The sequence below is a fragment of the Asterias rubens genome, chromosome 1 (genome assembly GCF_902459465.1).
Source record: "Asterias rubens chromosome 1, eAstRub1.3, whole genome shotgun sequence".
Lineage (NCBI taxonomy): Eukaryota > Metazoa > Echinodermata > Asteroidea > Forcipulatida > Asteriidae > Asterias > Asterias rubens.
This window is the reverse complement of record NC_047062.1, coordinates 18,064,506-18,080,498: the sequence shown is the minus strand read 5'-3', so window position 1 is coordinate 18,080,498 and position 15,993 is coordinate 18,064,506. Positions and strand designations below refer to the sequence as shown.

General features: G+C 38.7%; 1 protein-coding gene across 4 annotated transcripts in view; it reads right to left on the bottom strand.

Annotated features, from left to right (window-relative positions):
• Positions 1 to 9,958, bottom strand: part of LOC117291283 (aftiphilin-like) — a 44,512-nt gene extending 34,554 nt beyond the window's left edge. For all 4 annotated transcript variants that reach the window (XM_033772919.1, XM_033772927.1, XM_033772935.1 and 1 more), the window contains exons 1-3: positions 9,840 to 9,958; positions 7,106 to 8,747; positions 5,065 to 5,237 (exon numbers count right to left, since the gene is read on the bottom strand). In XM_033772919.1, the coding sequence (XP_033628810.1) occupies positions 5,065 to 5,237; positions 7,106 to 8,734 (1,802 nt within the window). In that variant the 5' untranslated portion in view covers positions 8,735 to 8,747; positions 9,840 to 9,958. The remainder of the gene's footprint in view (positions 1 to 5,064; positions 5,238 to 7,105; positions 8,748 to 9,839) is intronic.
• Positions 9,959 to 15,993: the final 6,035 nt, after the last annotated feature.

Genomic DNA, 15,993 nt, shown 5'->3' with positions numbered 1-15,993 from the left:
CAGTATGATGTCCTATTTCATGGAGGTATTTTTCCTCTGGGGGCTCGCTTTTCAGTGCGTGCCTTGGTGCCCCTTTGAATTACTCTGGCAGATATTTATATTTCCCTCATAGGTTTCTCGCAAAATTTTGAAAATTTGGCCGAAGCATGCTGAATTAAAACGAGGTCCTCAATATTTTTGTCTACCAGATGTTTATATTAATTGTCCAAGGTTTTGATGACTGTAACTTACCAGTCAAATCATCTTCCTATACAGTGACGACCAAATTGACCAAGTGAGGACATAGTTTCTACCATAAATGGGATTTCTTCTCTGTACTCTGTCAAGACCAATGTTCAAAGTATTCTCTTTAAATGCTGTGACTTGTTTTCACTTTCCTCATATGAAAGTTTCAATGATTTGATGTTTGATTTTGTGAAATGTTGTCAATAAACCATTATCCCCCGCGGGAAAAAAAGAAAAAAGTTTGGCGACTGTCACTGCAACTAACCAGTGAAATCATCTTCCTACAAAGTGAGGACCAATTTGAGACACACACATGTACACTAGAAACATAAAATGGAAGGTATACTTTCGGTACACTCTTAAAATTAATGGCAATAAATTAATGGCAATAAATTAGATTAAGTTAATAGCGTACAGCAGCATTTCACTTTTAAAAAGTAATGTGGAACCCATGAAAAAAAAATTCAGTTTTACTAAGTGTTTCTCAGATTGTGTATTCCAATTACGAATTGTTTTTCCTGTGTGGACATAACTGCTCCAGATTTTTTGCGATAATCTCAAAAACACAACCACCTTTTGAAATGAAATGTTCACATACGGTAATAGTTTCTACTGAATACACACTTAAAAAAAAAAAAAAAATGTATTGTATACTTTGCTTAAGTTTGCTATTGAGATCCCTCACTACACAGGTTCATTATACAGGACACTCAATTATTAATTTTTTCTGGTTGACATTACAGACATCACGTACAGGGTGAGCGAACAGGCAAACCAAAAAAAACTCAAAACTACCCTGGCTTAGGCTTTTCCCAAAAAATGCATTTTGATATTCAACACATTATAATAAACTATGCTTTGTGGAAATTACAGACAGTCGGTCTCATTGTTCAACCCGCTTTGTTCCTGATATTTTTCAAAGTCCTGAACAAGCAAACCGTAAAAACTGTGCCTTTGCAAATCTACCCTGGCTTAGGATTTTTCAAAAAATGCATAAGAGGGCCTGATGTGTACTCATTTTCTCACATTATAATAGGCTATGCTTTGTGGAACTACAGACAGACAGTCTGTCTTATTGCAATGTTCATCAGCCCGCTCTGTTTTGATACCCAATTCCTGATATTTTTCCTGAGTCCTGCGTGTTACCCTATGGCATAATGTCTGCCCAGCCAACATGGGAAATTGTGACCTGCAGTCTAACATGACATTTTCTTAAACTGGATGGGACTCAGTAAAAAATAAGCAAAAACAAACCAGCTACAGCTTGTGAGTGTGGTTTACTGAAGGGATTCATGTGTTAAGAAAGAAGAAAAAAAAGGATTTCTTGAGACAAAAAGAGAGGAATGTCGGTTAAGGTGAGGGCAGGTGGGTATACAACGTGGTTTACTGATGGGATTCATGCATTAAGAAAAGAAAAGAAAAAAAAGGATTTCTTGAGACAAAAAGAGAGAAATGTCGGTTAAGGGGAGAGCAGGTGGGTATACAACGTGCAAGTACATGTGTGTGTAATTCGTTTTCAACAGCAAATGACAACTTCCGCAATAGTGACCTAGATGTTTACAAATAAAATTTTACAGTTTTGTAATAAAAATAGACTGCGCAAATTCAACTTTCCGTGCCCCAATCATGTGTGTGTGCGATTCTGTTTCTTCAAATACTTTAAATTAATATCATACTTTAAAATTGTTCATATTGATGGGGAAAAAATTGCCATGAAATATATAAGGAAAAATAAATTTATAAATCACTAAAAGAAATCATGAGAATAAGAGTTGTTTATTGTAAACACTTCAGAATTTTTGCCAATATGAATTTTGCTCAATGTTCTTAACCCTATGGTCACACAGTGGGTGTGATTGGCTAAAAACAAGATTTTCTCATCTTAGTTTAATTTCAATGGCACTAGTGCAACAAAGGCCATAGTCTCCATGTTCGGAGCATGCCAAAAAAACACAATGTCATTCCCTTTTAAGTAATGCCATTTGATGTCCCCCACATAAGGTTATTGACCAACATATTCCTTCTCACATGAACATGAAAACAAGGATCCAATTGTTGTCGACTTAAAACATATCCAGAGACTTTAAACTTTAATGACACGACGACGAGTAAACTGAAGCAGGGAATCGAGATAGAATCGTGTCAGCGTAATACACCTTGATACAGACACAGCCACTGTCGGCCAAGATCCCAAGATCCCGATGATGACGAGAGACTTATCAGCGTGCTTTGGGCTTCATTTCCTTACTTAGTTTCCCTCATGAATCCAATTTAGGAAAGGGTTCACAATCCTATGTGGGGCTAACTCCATGACGACGCTCTCTACACTGTCACAATCACGAACCCAGATTGGAGATAACTGAGGAATTAGCCCCAAAACTAGGCCCGACAGCGATGTTTCAATAACGAGAAAAAATCAGCAGGAAATTCGGACCTGGAATTACTAGGAGGCCGTGGAGGCTATGGCTTCCGTTGACCTACTGGCTGGCCCTCCAGGTCTTGGCCTTGGTGCCCTTTCAAATGATTCCAATAGACTTTAAGATTTGCCAGTGGAAGTGCCCTTGGCAAAAAGGAAAGTGGCCTTGCCCTCTCGAAGATGAAAACTAGGCGTGAAATGTAGGTAGAATTCTCACCTTTTTCCAACCTTTAAAAATCCTCCCATGTGGCAGACACAATTTTTTCCAAATATTTTTGTTAAAATATGTACATCAAAGTGCAAGCTTTTGTTACCACAGCAGTAATTGCTTACTCTTGTATGAAAATGTTCCACAGAAACCATCAACAGATTTTCAAAATGGGTTTTTAATTTTCTTTGCTATTCAAAATTAAGATCAATAGCCTTTCTGGCCTGCAAGATGCTACACAGAACATGCGAACTTTCACAGTTTCGACATGAATTCAACAGTTAAAAAAATAACAGCTGCACAAGTTTTAAAAGGTGATAAAAATTGTACTTCAAAATCTCTACAAAAATGCAAGATTTTATGTTTTTCTCCATTAAGCCCTATACAAATCGTGCCCGCATGAAGTCATGGCTCTGTGACTCTGTTGTAAACATTTTATGTCAGTGTCATATAGGTTACATGGTCTTTGGTATTCGCTATAAATAAATTTTTAAATTTATTATTTAACGTATATTGAAAACCAAAAATGCTTTGGCCAGAACCTTCAAGAAAACTTTCTACTTTCTGCAAGTAAACAAGCATCGTACTTTCCAGTAAGCATCCACAGAAACAGAGCTTGTAACATATAAATTATTCATACAGTGCTACCCAATGTGCTATAACTAAACCTAGACTCAATGCATAACTGCATGCATATAATGAATATAATTTTGTCCACTAAGTGTATGAGTGTCTAAGGCAAAAGTAAGAGAGCCATTTGTGGCAGATGAATACCACATGTATAAATTTGCAATATGGAGGGCCAAGCATCAGAAGCGTTTGAGTAAATCAGTTGACTACCGGGAGACTCTAAAATCACAAGGAAACCGAGGTAGCCTGGAAAAAAGACTGGCCCCTCCAGTGAGTTGATAACCATTTTAATAATTATTGGTCATATATGCATCACACAAACCTACTTTTTACCATTTTGTGAGTTTGTCAAGTTTGACTATGTAAGTTAAATGCAGACACGATAATTTCCCACATACATTTTAAGTATCCAATAACAGTTGAAAAATACATGTTTTATGTACAGAGGACACAGTTGAAAAATACATGTTTTATACGTATAAGAGTAACAATTTTTTTTACATTATATAAATTTTGAAACATACAAAACAACACTTCTTCCCAGGTCGAAACAGCTTACAAACTCTAAATAGGGTGCCAAAATCTGCCTGCACGGTTTAAAATAGCTCTAAAATATTTCAGCTGTGGCTAGTTTATAAATACGTCAATGCAGCAAATGCGCTTGACAGAATAACAGCGTAAGGTATAAGACTAGCAAACTTGATGACTATGCCTAGAGGTATCATAAAAACACTAGGGCTGTGGTACACGTTAAGTAGTGCTAGTATTCCGTCCACTGTAGCTTCGTGTTGGCAATTGCCAAATTCCGTCCACTGTAGCTTCATGTTGGCAATTGCCAAGAAGAGACGCTCTTCACTCTGTGCATTTTTATTGCCTGATTTGATTTCTTGATAGGCCCCTCTTGTAATATTACCGTGACTGAAATTGACCAGTGTGGGACGTTAATAATCAGTCACAAGAAAGACATGCTCAAGTTTGTACTGAGTTGTTGGTCTTGCTGCGGGTGTGTACACCCAGAAGTCTAATGAACGGGCATGGGATCGGACCATTAAAAGAAAAGCGGGGGGAAAAAATACATGGAACTGGAGCACCGCAGTGCTGAAACACGTGATACCCTGTGTTTTAAAAACTATAGTATTGGTGTGGTTTAGAATAGAAATAGATGTACATGTAGGCCTACATTGTACATGTATACACACAAAATATGTCAATAAAAAATATGAGGCCAGGAAACAACCAGATTTTACCTTTATACTGTAACATTTCTGATGAAAGTTTCTGAAAAGTTTCCAATGAACAAACAGTGCTTTCTTTCAGGAGGAGTTTTCCACCATGACCATCTTTATACATGGACCATTTAGGTTGTGTGTGAATCTGAGATCCTACACATTTTTAAATGTTACTAATAAAGGTAACTGTGCAAACACTAGTACTTGAAAACTTGAACTTTACACAGGTTTTTGCATTAAAAAACTAACTTCATCTACATGTAGTTTCATACCAAGAAAGTTGTTTTTTTGTTTATAATCCTGAGAAACATGCACACATGTCATAACAGTGATCGTATTCTAATTCATGTACTTGCCTTGTGTGCTTGCTCTTGTCAGCTCCTTGAGTACCCGTCCCTTCTTCCGACTCCTCTCCTCCCTTGATGATGAGGTCCGTCAATAGGTCAACAATGAGATTAGCTGCCAACGTTGGCCCATTGCCAGGGAAGCATGACCTAAACACGCTGTCCACCCGACTGCCCGTTGCCTGCTGCAAAACACCAATCAATTAAGAATAAGCTGTGTTAGATTTAAATAAGGTCTGGTACAATGACTTGCTTAGTCACAATGTACCACGTACTAAGGACGTACATTTTAATTCCTCAGACTATAGAAACAGTTGCTATGTCAAATAGTTCAGGCAAGCTTTTGTAATATCAATCACCAGATGAGCAAACCCTGGCAGCACTGTTCCATACACATTCATTCAGAATCGTGTATGGGTGTTCATCTTCTCATACGTAACTAAGCAAAGCAACTGTCTCGATAGTCTGAGGAATTCAAATTTAAATGCTAACTTGTGATCAAGCACGTCATTGTAACAGTTTTCAAATCTCACATGGAAATGGCTTATTGCCAGTCCTTAACCAGCCCATACTCTATACCCCCCTAATTGAATGTTATTTCACCCGACAGCAAGCCACTTAAGTGGGAGTCCTTGAGTTAATATTGTTTTAGTCTGCGCTTTGGCTTGAAATATTTTAATTAACTAGATGAGGGTATCCCAGGGGGGCACAGCTTGTGTTCAATTAAGGAGTTGAACTTGGTTTAGAGCGGTGTAAAGGTCAATGCACTCTAGAAGTAAACAGTAGAAGTTAAAGGGAGATTTTTTTTAAGTGGTCTTGTTGTTTTGGTCAATTACCGTCTCTTGACTCAATATCCACTTATCTTTAAGCCATTCAAAGTCAATCAAAACAATATCAACCATAATTCTCTTCGGGAGAGTGATGTACTTAAACTAAGCCACACCCACTTTATGCACACTTGCTCAACTGATTTCCAGAAGTCCATAGGGATGGCATTAATATGTTCTTCAAAGACTAAAACAAACAAGACCACAACAACAAGACCACTTAAAAGACTAAGTTCTTCTCGAAATTGAAAGTTTCTGACAATTAACAATACATGTATGCTTATTGAACGTTAAAATCAGTGATTTGGGGTCAAATTACATACAAACATAAGCCAGCTTTGGAGTGGGAGGTAGCAAAAACTTTGGCAGGGCAGCGAATACGAACTTGTGACGCAATGACCTACCAACAGGATGCTTTTCCTTGATTTTGACTGATTTTGCATGAGCACCATGAGCACTTCTGTGGATTTGTGTGCTTTATAAGTTTTCATTATTATTATTTGATCAATAGTATGTACACATATTGACTGGCAATGAGGTTACTAGTGTATGTCTATTACATGGGGAATAGACGTACACTAGTTACCAAATTATGCAGTCAATATGTGTTTTATAACACACCTTGGTCTTAAATGTGAAATAATAACAGAAATCTGGAAAAGAAAGGAAGTTTTGTAGTTGCTGTTCACAGTTCAAGTCAAGAGAGGGCGCTGTAACAGGCACTTTTTTCAAAGACTATTCCCGCAAAACACGCGTGCGCGATCACTAGACTATATCAGTTCACCCCACGTGACGGTGTTTCAGCCAACCAGAATACAGAACAAGCAAGAGTTGAAACGGCCATACATGGCATGATAACAACTATTTATACAAATTTGTTTTTGATTTTTTGGGTTGCAAAGAATTGACTAGAGTGGGATCGAACCAACGACCTCCGGATTAACGTGCCGACGCACTGGCGGTGTCCCTATTTTGTCAATATCTTTGTTCGGGGGTGCCAGTCAGAAGCCATACAACCTTTAACAGCCGTGTAGGCAGGGATCACACCCAAATTACGATACAACCTGGGAAGCGGCAGCCAGGGGATCACCTTTGGGGATGCGACTTTTTGTTTCAGATATCAATATAAACCACAAGGGAAAATTTGTTTTTGTGAATAGTTTTTGTGAAATTTGTTAAGTGAATATATAAATAACAAATAAATAAAACCCTTTTTCTACACAAACCTGAGATGAAGTAGCTGCCAATGAGTCAAAGGAGGAACTGAAACCACCAAAGTCATCTTTTTCCTTTTCAGTCCTCTCATCAAAAGCCTGAAAATCTCCAGCTCCAAAAGACGTTGCCTGAGAAGTGTTTCCCTCTTTGAATGCACCGAAATCTCCAAAGTCATCCTCTTCAAGAGCTGAGGCAGACGACGAAATTGTCCGACTCTGGTCCTTGGAGGAAAAACCTGAGCTGTCAGACTTGATTGTTTTTACTGTTGCTGCGGTGGGTTGGGTTTTTTGTCTTAGCGTAGAGCTGTCCTTGAATGCTCCAAATCCACCGTAACTTTCATCCTCCCACGACTGGGACGCAACGCTATCTGGTTTGAAAGTATCAGATGGTGGTTTTTCTTTGAACGACTCAAAATCATTAAAATCATCATCATCATCATCACAATTTGTGACGTCCTGGATTTTGATTTCAGATTTCGGTTCCGTGGCTTTGACAGTAGTTGCTGGCATGCTGTCAAAATCACCCCAATCGTCACCCTCTGGTTCAACTGACTTAGAGTCGGGAAACAAGACTTCTCTGTCCGTGTTTAAACGTGGCTCTGGAAAATCAAGTTTGGCACTTTCAGATGGTGACTCTGAGTGACTTGTCGTCGACCAGCTTTTGGTTGTCTGGAACGATGATGTCGGTTGAAGTTTTTTGGCAGGTTGGGCGAAAGAACCAAAGTCCCCAAATTCATCGTCGCTTAAACCTTCAGCTTGGACTCTTGCGGATGAGTCATCAATGTTTCTAGATTCTTCCGTCCAATTCTCACTTGATTCTACATTTGGCTTAGGGAATAAGTTAACTTGATTTTGTGTACCTAAAATGCTACTCTCTGATAGTCCGAGAGTCTTTTTGTTGAGTTGAGAGCTTAGACTGTCTTTTTTAGCAGTACGGAAGGAAGGGAAATCAGAGGAATCCGTGTCTTGTGAATGAGAGTCCGATGTGAACGGAGACTGAAAATCTAACGTTGCATCATCGCTATACGAGTTTGATGAATTTGTATTCTCGCTATTTCTACTTTGGTTATCCGACGCTTCGTCTTTGGAATCTTGCAGTCCATGCTCGACACATTGTCTGCTTTTATCGTCCATCGTTAAATGACTTTGGTTGTCAAACTCATTGCCACTATCCGACAACTCTGCCGTCTTGATACTTTGAGATTTCTGTGCATTGCCCCAGGAGTTATCGTTCTGATTATTGGAATGTGGTTCTCTCCCGTTCACAAATCCATGGAATGCTGTGAAACTGGAGTCATTTTCTTCGTCATATTTCTGCGGTTTTGTGATACGAGACGGAAAATCTGTGAATTCTGTGTCGTCACTTCCATTGTTTTGTACGTCTATTGTCCGCTTACAAGGTTCTCCGCTGTGGTTGTTTGTGCCAGGAGTAGAGAAGTTCCCAAACTCCTCATCACCATCTTCTGGGTCCTCCTTAATGGGGAAGAAATGAGTATCATTCTGCTGTGCAGGTTTCTGTTTTTCGGGCGAGAAGCCAGCGCTAGCAAACGATCCAAAATCATCCTCTTCTTCGTCATCAAATCCATCCAGAGGTGGGGGAGAAGCAGAGACCATTGGAATGAAGGTCTTTGGAGCAGCCATCTTTAAATGCTACCTAATAACAAGAAATACAAGATAAATATTATGCAGTGAACATTTACAATTAACCGCTTCCATGGCTAAATGACGGGTTGGAATTTCATATTTGAGAGGGCAAAGCCATTTTTGTTTGCTCAAAGAGCATTTTTTTTTTTTTTTTTTTTTTTTTTTTAAATCTTAGTATGACAGTGGACAGTGGAGGCTATTGTAATATTTGTTGGACTTGTTGATTTTCCAGATCATGGTACGATCAAAATCATTCTAAATTGCATGAATAAGATAAAATACTGTTTTGTCAGACTGTTGAGTGAAATGGTGAAAGAGAATCAGTCAAACAACACTACTAGTATAGCAGACAGGCTACTTCTAGAAACTATAAATAAGGCTCACGGGGGAGCCTTGTAGATTCTAGAAGTACAGACAGGCCTGATTCTGACACTTTACTTTGGACTTCCTTAGCCTTCAGACTTGGTGACAGTGAGTCAGAGGAAGCCAAAAATACTATTATAGCAGTGGTGGTACGCATTTGAAGCTAACTTAAAACTTGATAGTGATTACAACTTACAAACATGTTATACATGGGGCAGTCAAATGCCGAATGACACTTTAATTTTAAAGAAAAAGTTTCTGTATGGCCCCAGCACCATTTCATTCGTGTGAAAAAAATTGTAATAAATTTACCTCAAAGAGAAAAGTGGTGGCGCCATAAGTGAAGTTATCCACACACAAAATTAATCAAACATTTTTAACAAAACAACTTTACTATTGAATAAAAATAATGTTGATTTAAAAAAAATGAAACAAAATACAACTCATTCTAATTTGCAAGGAAAAAACAGAAGTAAGGCTACAAAATACTTTCTTTCCAAAGACAACATGCATCAATTAAAAAGAAACACGGGATTCTTAATTTCCCTGCTGAAAATACGGAAATCTACGAAAGATAAATAAACAGATGTGACCACATCATCATCAACTCATGATCAGCAGACACTTGCGCTCTGATCTGAGAGAGTGGGAGCTGGAGACGAGAGGAGAGTCACCGGCGTCAATTTTCCATTCTTTTTATTCAGAAATAAATAACCAAACTATAAAATACAATACTTACATTTACAGAAGGCCAGCGTGTAATTCCAGTGAGGAATCAAATATTTTTGAGAGACAACTGCAAACGTTGATAATATCTTCTTCAATAAGGATAAAATACACCCTCAAAACTCGGCCATTTTCTACTTATGATGATTCGCTGGTTTACTGCTCTGACGCTGTATTATTTTTTGCAGGGGGGCGATTACCAGTCTTGAAGCCATTTCCCTGTTCCCCTTCCGCGACGCGTGGTGGCGCTATTTAACTTGATGCGGCAGCAGTAGGCGCGCCACCGATGACACGTTTCGTACGTGACTAGTTAATTCATCATAGTGTGAAGATAAAGACATTGATTGCTTTCATAATCAGACAAGCCTACTATTCCAATAAACTATCAGGTGATCAAGTTTCACAAATTTTTTTTTAATGGCTAGGTCACAGCCCATAAAGGTTTAATATACTTGGCTCCCTATACTGTCCTAAGAATATTTTGTTGTCGTTTTTCACGCATGACTTGGCCTTGGGCCGGGTGAGGCGCACTGGACACTACTAGGCCTACTACTAGGCCTGCATTGGTAGCATAAAAACTTACTTTGTAACGAGCAACGGAGAGCTGTTGACAAACAACATGAAAATATTGTGAGAAACGGATCCCTCTGAAATAACACTTTCTGAGAAAGAAGTAATTTCTCACTCAATATTTGAATTCAAGGCATCTGAAAGCACACAACCTGTTATGTTATGTATAGGCTAATTATGCGACATGAAGGGCGGTCCTTTTGCAATCTCGCTATCTTTCCGTCTGGGAGGGGGGAGGGGGGCTATGTTCAAACCAACAATAGCATGACTGTTGCAAAGGAGAACGTCGAGCCATTTTGGGCATTATCTGTCCCCCAGAGATTATGTCCCCAACTAGGGAGCCCTAAGCCGAGGTTTGAAACCGAAGCCTTCAGGCGTTGTGTAGGCTAGGCCTATTGCGAATGTAGGCCTATGTCATTATTAAATGTGAGGCCTTGACTGTACATCCACTGCATTTTTCATTTGTTGGGGCATGGAGGATAGCTAGCTGGTCATTGCTCTATGCTGAACGCTGCCCTCTGTTGGGCAGGCCATAGGCTGGCCTGACGTCACACTATGTCGGACTCATCTTAAAATCTTCAGACTTTGTGAACAAACAGTTTTTTCAATTTTGTACCTGCTCCAAAACATTAGGTGCACTGCCTAATAAGTCTCATGGCCAACCATTTATAACAAACACTGTGCGTTTGCTTATTCCCGTGAGCGTGCTCCAAGCATGTTCCAAAACATTACAGGGTGCACTGCACTAAAGTAAATCCCATGGCCAATCCATGCTTAATATAAAACAAGGTTAGGTTAGGAGTAAAAGTTTGAAGCTACTCCGACCCAACATAAAAACAACTATGAACGAGCAGACGAAGCCGTGAGACTCCATTTTGAAAATTACATGCACTTCGCAGCTTCACAGCAAGTTGGGGCCATTTTAGGTTGGCTCACGTTGTTGACAGTCAACAACCCAATGGCACAACATCTGTCCATACTTCTTTCTTCAATCCCTTCTAAAAGCCACCGTTCAGTCCAAATTCGGGAGGCTGGCGCATGATTTCCTCATGACCGTATTGTGTAGTGCACCAATAACATCGACGATAAGTAAGTGCGCCCTCTTTGTAAATTGAATCACCCAGGCAAAAGGTATTTTCTTTTCGCAGTATACTTAATTTTTTTTTTGGTTTTTCTTGTAATTGTATATAGCCCTCAAACTATTTCCAATGTGTCAATGTTTTTACTCTATGCGAGCATTTGAGTTACCCTTTTTGGGATTTAATAACGAGCCAAAATGAGTTGTCGATACGGCTTTTTAAACTCCAACTACCCACATTCACCAGCCAGTCAGCCATAGCCACAGCTAAAGGTTCTCAGTCGAACCTTTCAGTCCAGTCGGAATTCCAGTCGGAATTCTCCACTTGCGGCGCCCTCTGAAGCACATTATTCTATGGGCCGTAAGCGAAAAACAGTCCCATGAAATTGGGTCCAGAACTACTGTCCGTTAGTTTTAATCAAAACAAAAAATGAGAACAACAGAAAGCGTACACAACAAACAACAATAGTACTTTTTAGTTTTTAATTAATATAAATCATTATATTCTGATATCTTCTATAAATATAAGTCTATTGCAATAGTCAAGTTTAAATTGTACAAATTTAGCTGTAAGTCATGTTGATAAAAAAAGGTTATATACCTTAATTTTTCATCGACATTGGCAACAAACAGAAGCGTCAATTCATTTGAGTGAATGAAAACAAGATACACTAAACAAATTTTGCGTTTAATAATACATTTCCTATACATGAATGAACGCAAGGCCATTTGTGACATCATTTTTATACGCAAACCATTGCTTAAATTGCCTAATAGATTTTTTTTTGTAAAATAAAAAAAATAAGTCTGTGTATCTCTTCGTACCGTACCACGAGAACGCTATTTTTATGTGGCAATTATTGACGTCAATGAAACAAATTTAAATTCTAATTAAAAACACTTATCAGAAAATTGTGTTATACGCATGTAAAGTGTTTCTGTCGGAGCACAAGGTGAGATGACATTATTCTTTATTAAATTAAGTTGGCAAGAACTTACATTAGTTTACTGCTACCTTTGTTTTGAAAATACTATGACATCGCATTGTGATGTGAACAGACGTGGTAGGTGGCCACCGTTAATAGGCCTTACTATCATAATTCTTTCAAATATGTGTTTTTGCCATTTCCTGTTACATTATATAAAAATGCTTCGCAACAAATTTGCACCTTTTTCTGACTTCATTATCAAAGCAGGGGTAGAATAATTATAACAAATTGCTTAAGGGATTTACGGTAAATACATGTTTTGTATCGCTTGAAACCACAATTCTTCATACTATTAGTTGAAAAGCATAATGGCAAATTAAGTTGGGAAACATGCTGATATTGACAGTAGATTGGATTCCTTCAGTGATACATTGTGTTTGTTTGATGGCAGTTCACGGCTGTGTGTAAAACTTGAATGCATGTTAACACACATCCATTCTTCCTTGCTGGGGTTTAGTAATGTTTTAAAGGTAGTGATGGACACTATTGGTAAAAACAATGTTTGCGTAAAAGCTTACTTGGTAATGAGCAATGGGGAGCGGTTGATAGTGTATAACATTGTGAGAAACGGCTCCCTCTGAAGTCACGTAATTTTTGAGAACGAGGTAATTTCTCACTGAAATAATATAAGACTTCAGCATGGCTGAACTATTTGGGCTTCTGAAAGCACACACATTGCAACAAGGGTGTTTTTTTTTCTTTCATTGTATTCTCTTGCAACTTCAATGACCAATTGAGCCAAAGTTTTCACAGAATACTTCTTTTTTTTACACAATAATTACCAAACGTCCCCAGTGCCTTTAATGCCACACGTAGTAAGTAAGTGCAATAATGTGCGGTAAACGGCACAAGGACTCGATTATTGCAGTTGGGTTGATAAACAGCGACAGGCACAATGCTGCTTCACTTCCTCTACAATACACGCCAATCCAACTGGGGAAATCTACCACTGGGGTTCCACTTTGCACCATTATCGCAAAATGTTCGCATCAATTTGAGTGTCACGGTGACAAACAGCGTCGCAACGATAGATCCTTTACTATTGTCGTCCACCCATCTGGATGACAGATAAAGTGACTTCGCTTTAGGCAGAACTAATGACTTGATGGAGACTGTACTTCTAAGTTATGCAATTGATGTTACTAGGAAGTCGGGGGAAGTAAACTCATTTGGTTTTAAAGTTAAATCGACCTTACTCTCCAGATTGTTAAAACCCCCCATGGGAGAGGGCAGGACTGTTTTGTCTTCTCTTGTATTGTTCTTGCACAAATCGCATCCACTATAATTCAAAACCTTCAAAACCAAGTACAGTTGCTTCATTCAGCAAAAAAGGTAGCTAATGCACAACATAAGTTTAATACGCTTACCCTAATAAGCTTATAGGCTACCGGCCAAAACACTTTGTTATGTACAACCTGGTCCCCTGCCTATTTTTGTTTCGCAGAATTGTTCAGCGGTTTTTTTCCCCTGCTTTTTGTAGCCCCATAGCCTAAAATTGCCAGTTGCAGTTCTAAAAAAGTTGCTTATTTCTTTCCACTGCACTCAAACAACTGAACAAACCTTAATATTCATCGATCCTGACATTCGACCTTCCTAGGATTGGTTCGAACGTTGACCAAAACAAAAAGGATTAAATGGTCTAGGCCGTAGCCATAACCAGCACTCTAAATGGTCTGGATTTATTTATTATAAGTTAATCCTGCCAAAGGATTGTAGTTAAGAACCAACCAGCACCAATCCATTTTAAGATTTAAAAATAAATCATAACACTTAAAATTCAAGTCTAAAGATTTAATTCTGAATCTTAAAATGGATTGGTTCCTATAACTAGCTGCGATCCTTTGGATTAACTTTTAAATCCCTCACATATTAGAGTGTAAACCAGTCGCTGCAGACAATGCGTAGGATGACAATGGCATCTCTAGAAATGCATCTCATTACATTGTAAACGAATAACCAAATTACAACTGCGGGGGAGAATCACTTCATTATGTTGATCGTCTCTTGATGCATGAATGTTGTTAGCATATTCCCTGTAAAAGGCTAATTACTAAGCGTAGTAAAAATCTAACAATGACATTCGGTATTATGGTCAGTATGATTATTTTTTTGAGTAACCAGTTCGATAAATTCCCTTTTTTAACTTAAATTACCCCAAAATCAACATACAAATCCCACCTTTTCTCATTAAAAATGACATAGGGAAAGTTCTCGGAACTTCTCACAACTTGGTATCCGAAACATGCGCTAATGTCATCTTACATTACACAGTGCCCTGTCAGTGTGGATCAATGATTCATCGTGTGGAGAGACTTGTTAACAATGTTAAAACCCTTGTAAGCATTCCAATTGAAACATTCAATACATTCATCATTGTGATGGAGCAGGCCGCTCTAAAAATAGCATTGGCAACAACCACAACTGGATCACCAGTATGCATTAAGAGATTAGCCAGGGATTATGGATCAGCCTGGATGAAAAAAGAGGATATTGATGTAGTAATGGGATCAGGCTGTGTGTGGGTACAGCGGAACACGCCCACAGGATCTGAGTGGGTACCACCCTATCACTCAACACTCTTCCACGATAGGCGAATGTATGGTACCCTGAACCCCTTTATGTCTTCTGAGAGTATAACAATGTGTAGTCTGGGGAAGCCTGGGAGGGGGTTGTATTGGAGAGGATACGTAGGCGAGGAAGGAAACTAAAGAAATACTGGAATAACAATCTTGAAAGGGACACCACTGATATTCAAGTATGGAATTGATGGTGTTGAGCTGGGCCCAATTTCATTGAACTGAGTAAGCAACATGAAATTATGCTTGCCCAAAAAGGTTTCAGCCAAACTGAGTCGCATCACATGCACCACCTCTGACTCGCACTGCTTAATGTTTGCTTAGCACAAAACTGGTAAGCAAAATACTATTGTCTGCTCTGTGAAATTTGAGCACAAATTACATGGCACAGCTGCTTTTGTTGGCCATGAAATACAAAATATACATTATGCGCATTAGCCTATACATGGCGCTCTCTTAAAACTGAAATCCAGTCTCTTCAGTGGACCATGGGATATAGAAATTCGGAAATTGCCAGTATTGATTTTGCAGATTCTATCCCACTCAACAAATCCTGTTGCAAAGAATGTTAGTGCAAAATTGACAAAGTCAAGTACGGCGAAAGAGTTAACACGTTTTGGCGAAGTGTTAAAGTGAATTATAAAGGCACACGATTCACCGTAGCACACCATAAGGACCACAGATGACACAATGATATCTCAACGCGTCTGTGTACAGTGACATGACATGACGCAACAGCTGTTGGGGCTCAATGAGGTTTCAAGGGTCTGGGTACTTTCTGTTCGGTACAAATCATCCACAGATTACATTCAAGTGACAATGTTTGAAGATAAAGATTGTAGAAAGCTTCCCTTAAAATACTCTTTGCTGAGGTGTTGTAATTTTTGGAGAAAAAAAAAAGAGTAAAACAAGTTCACGGAAATAATTTTCGTCTCATGAGACGAAAATTAGCAT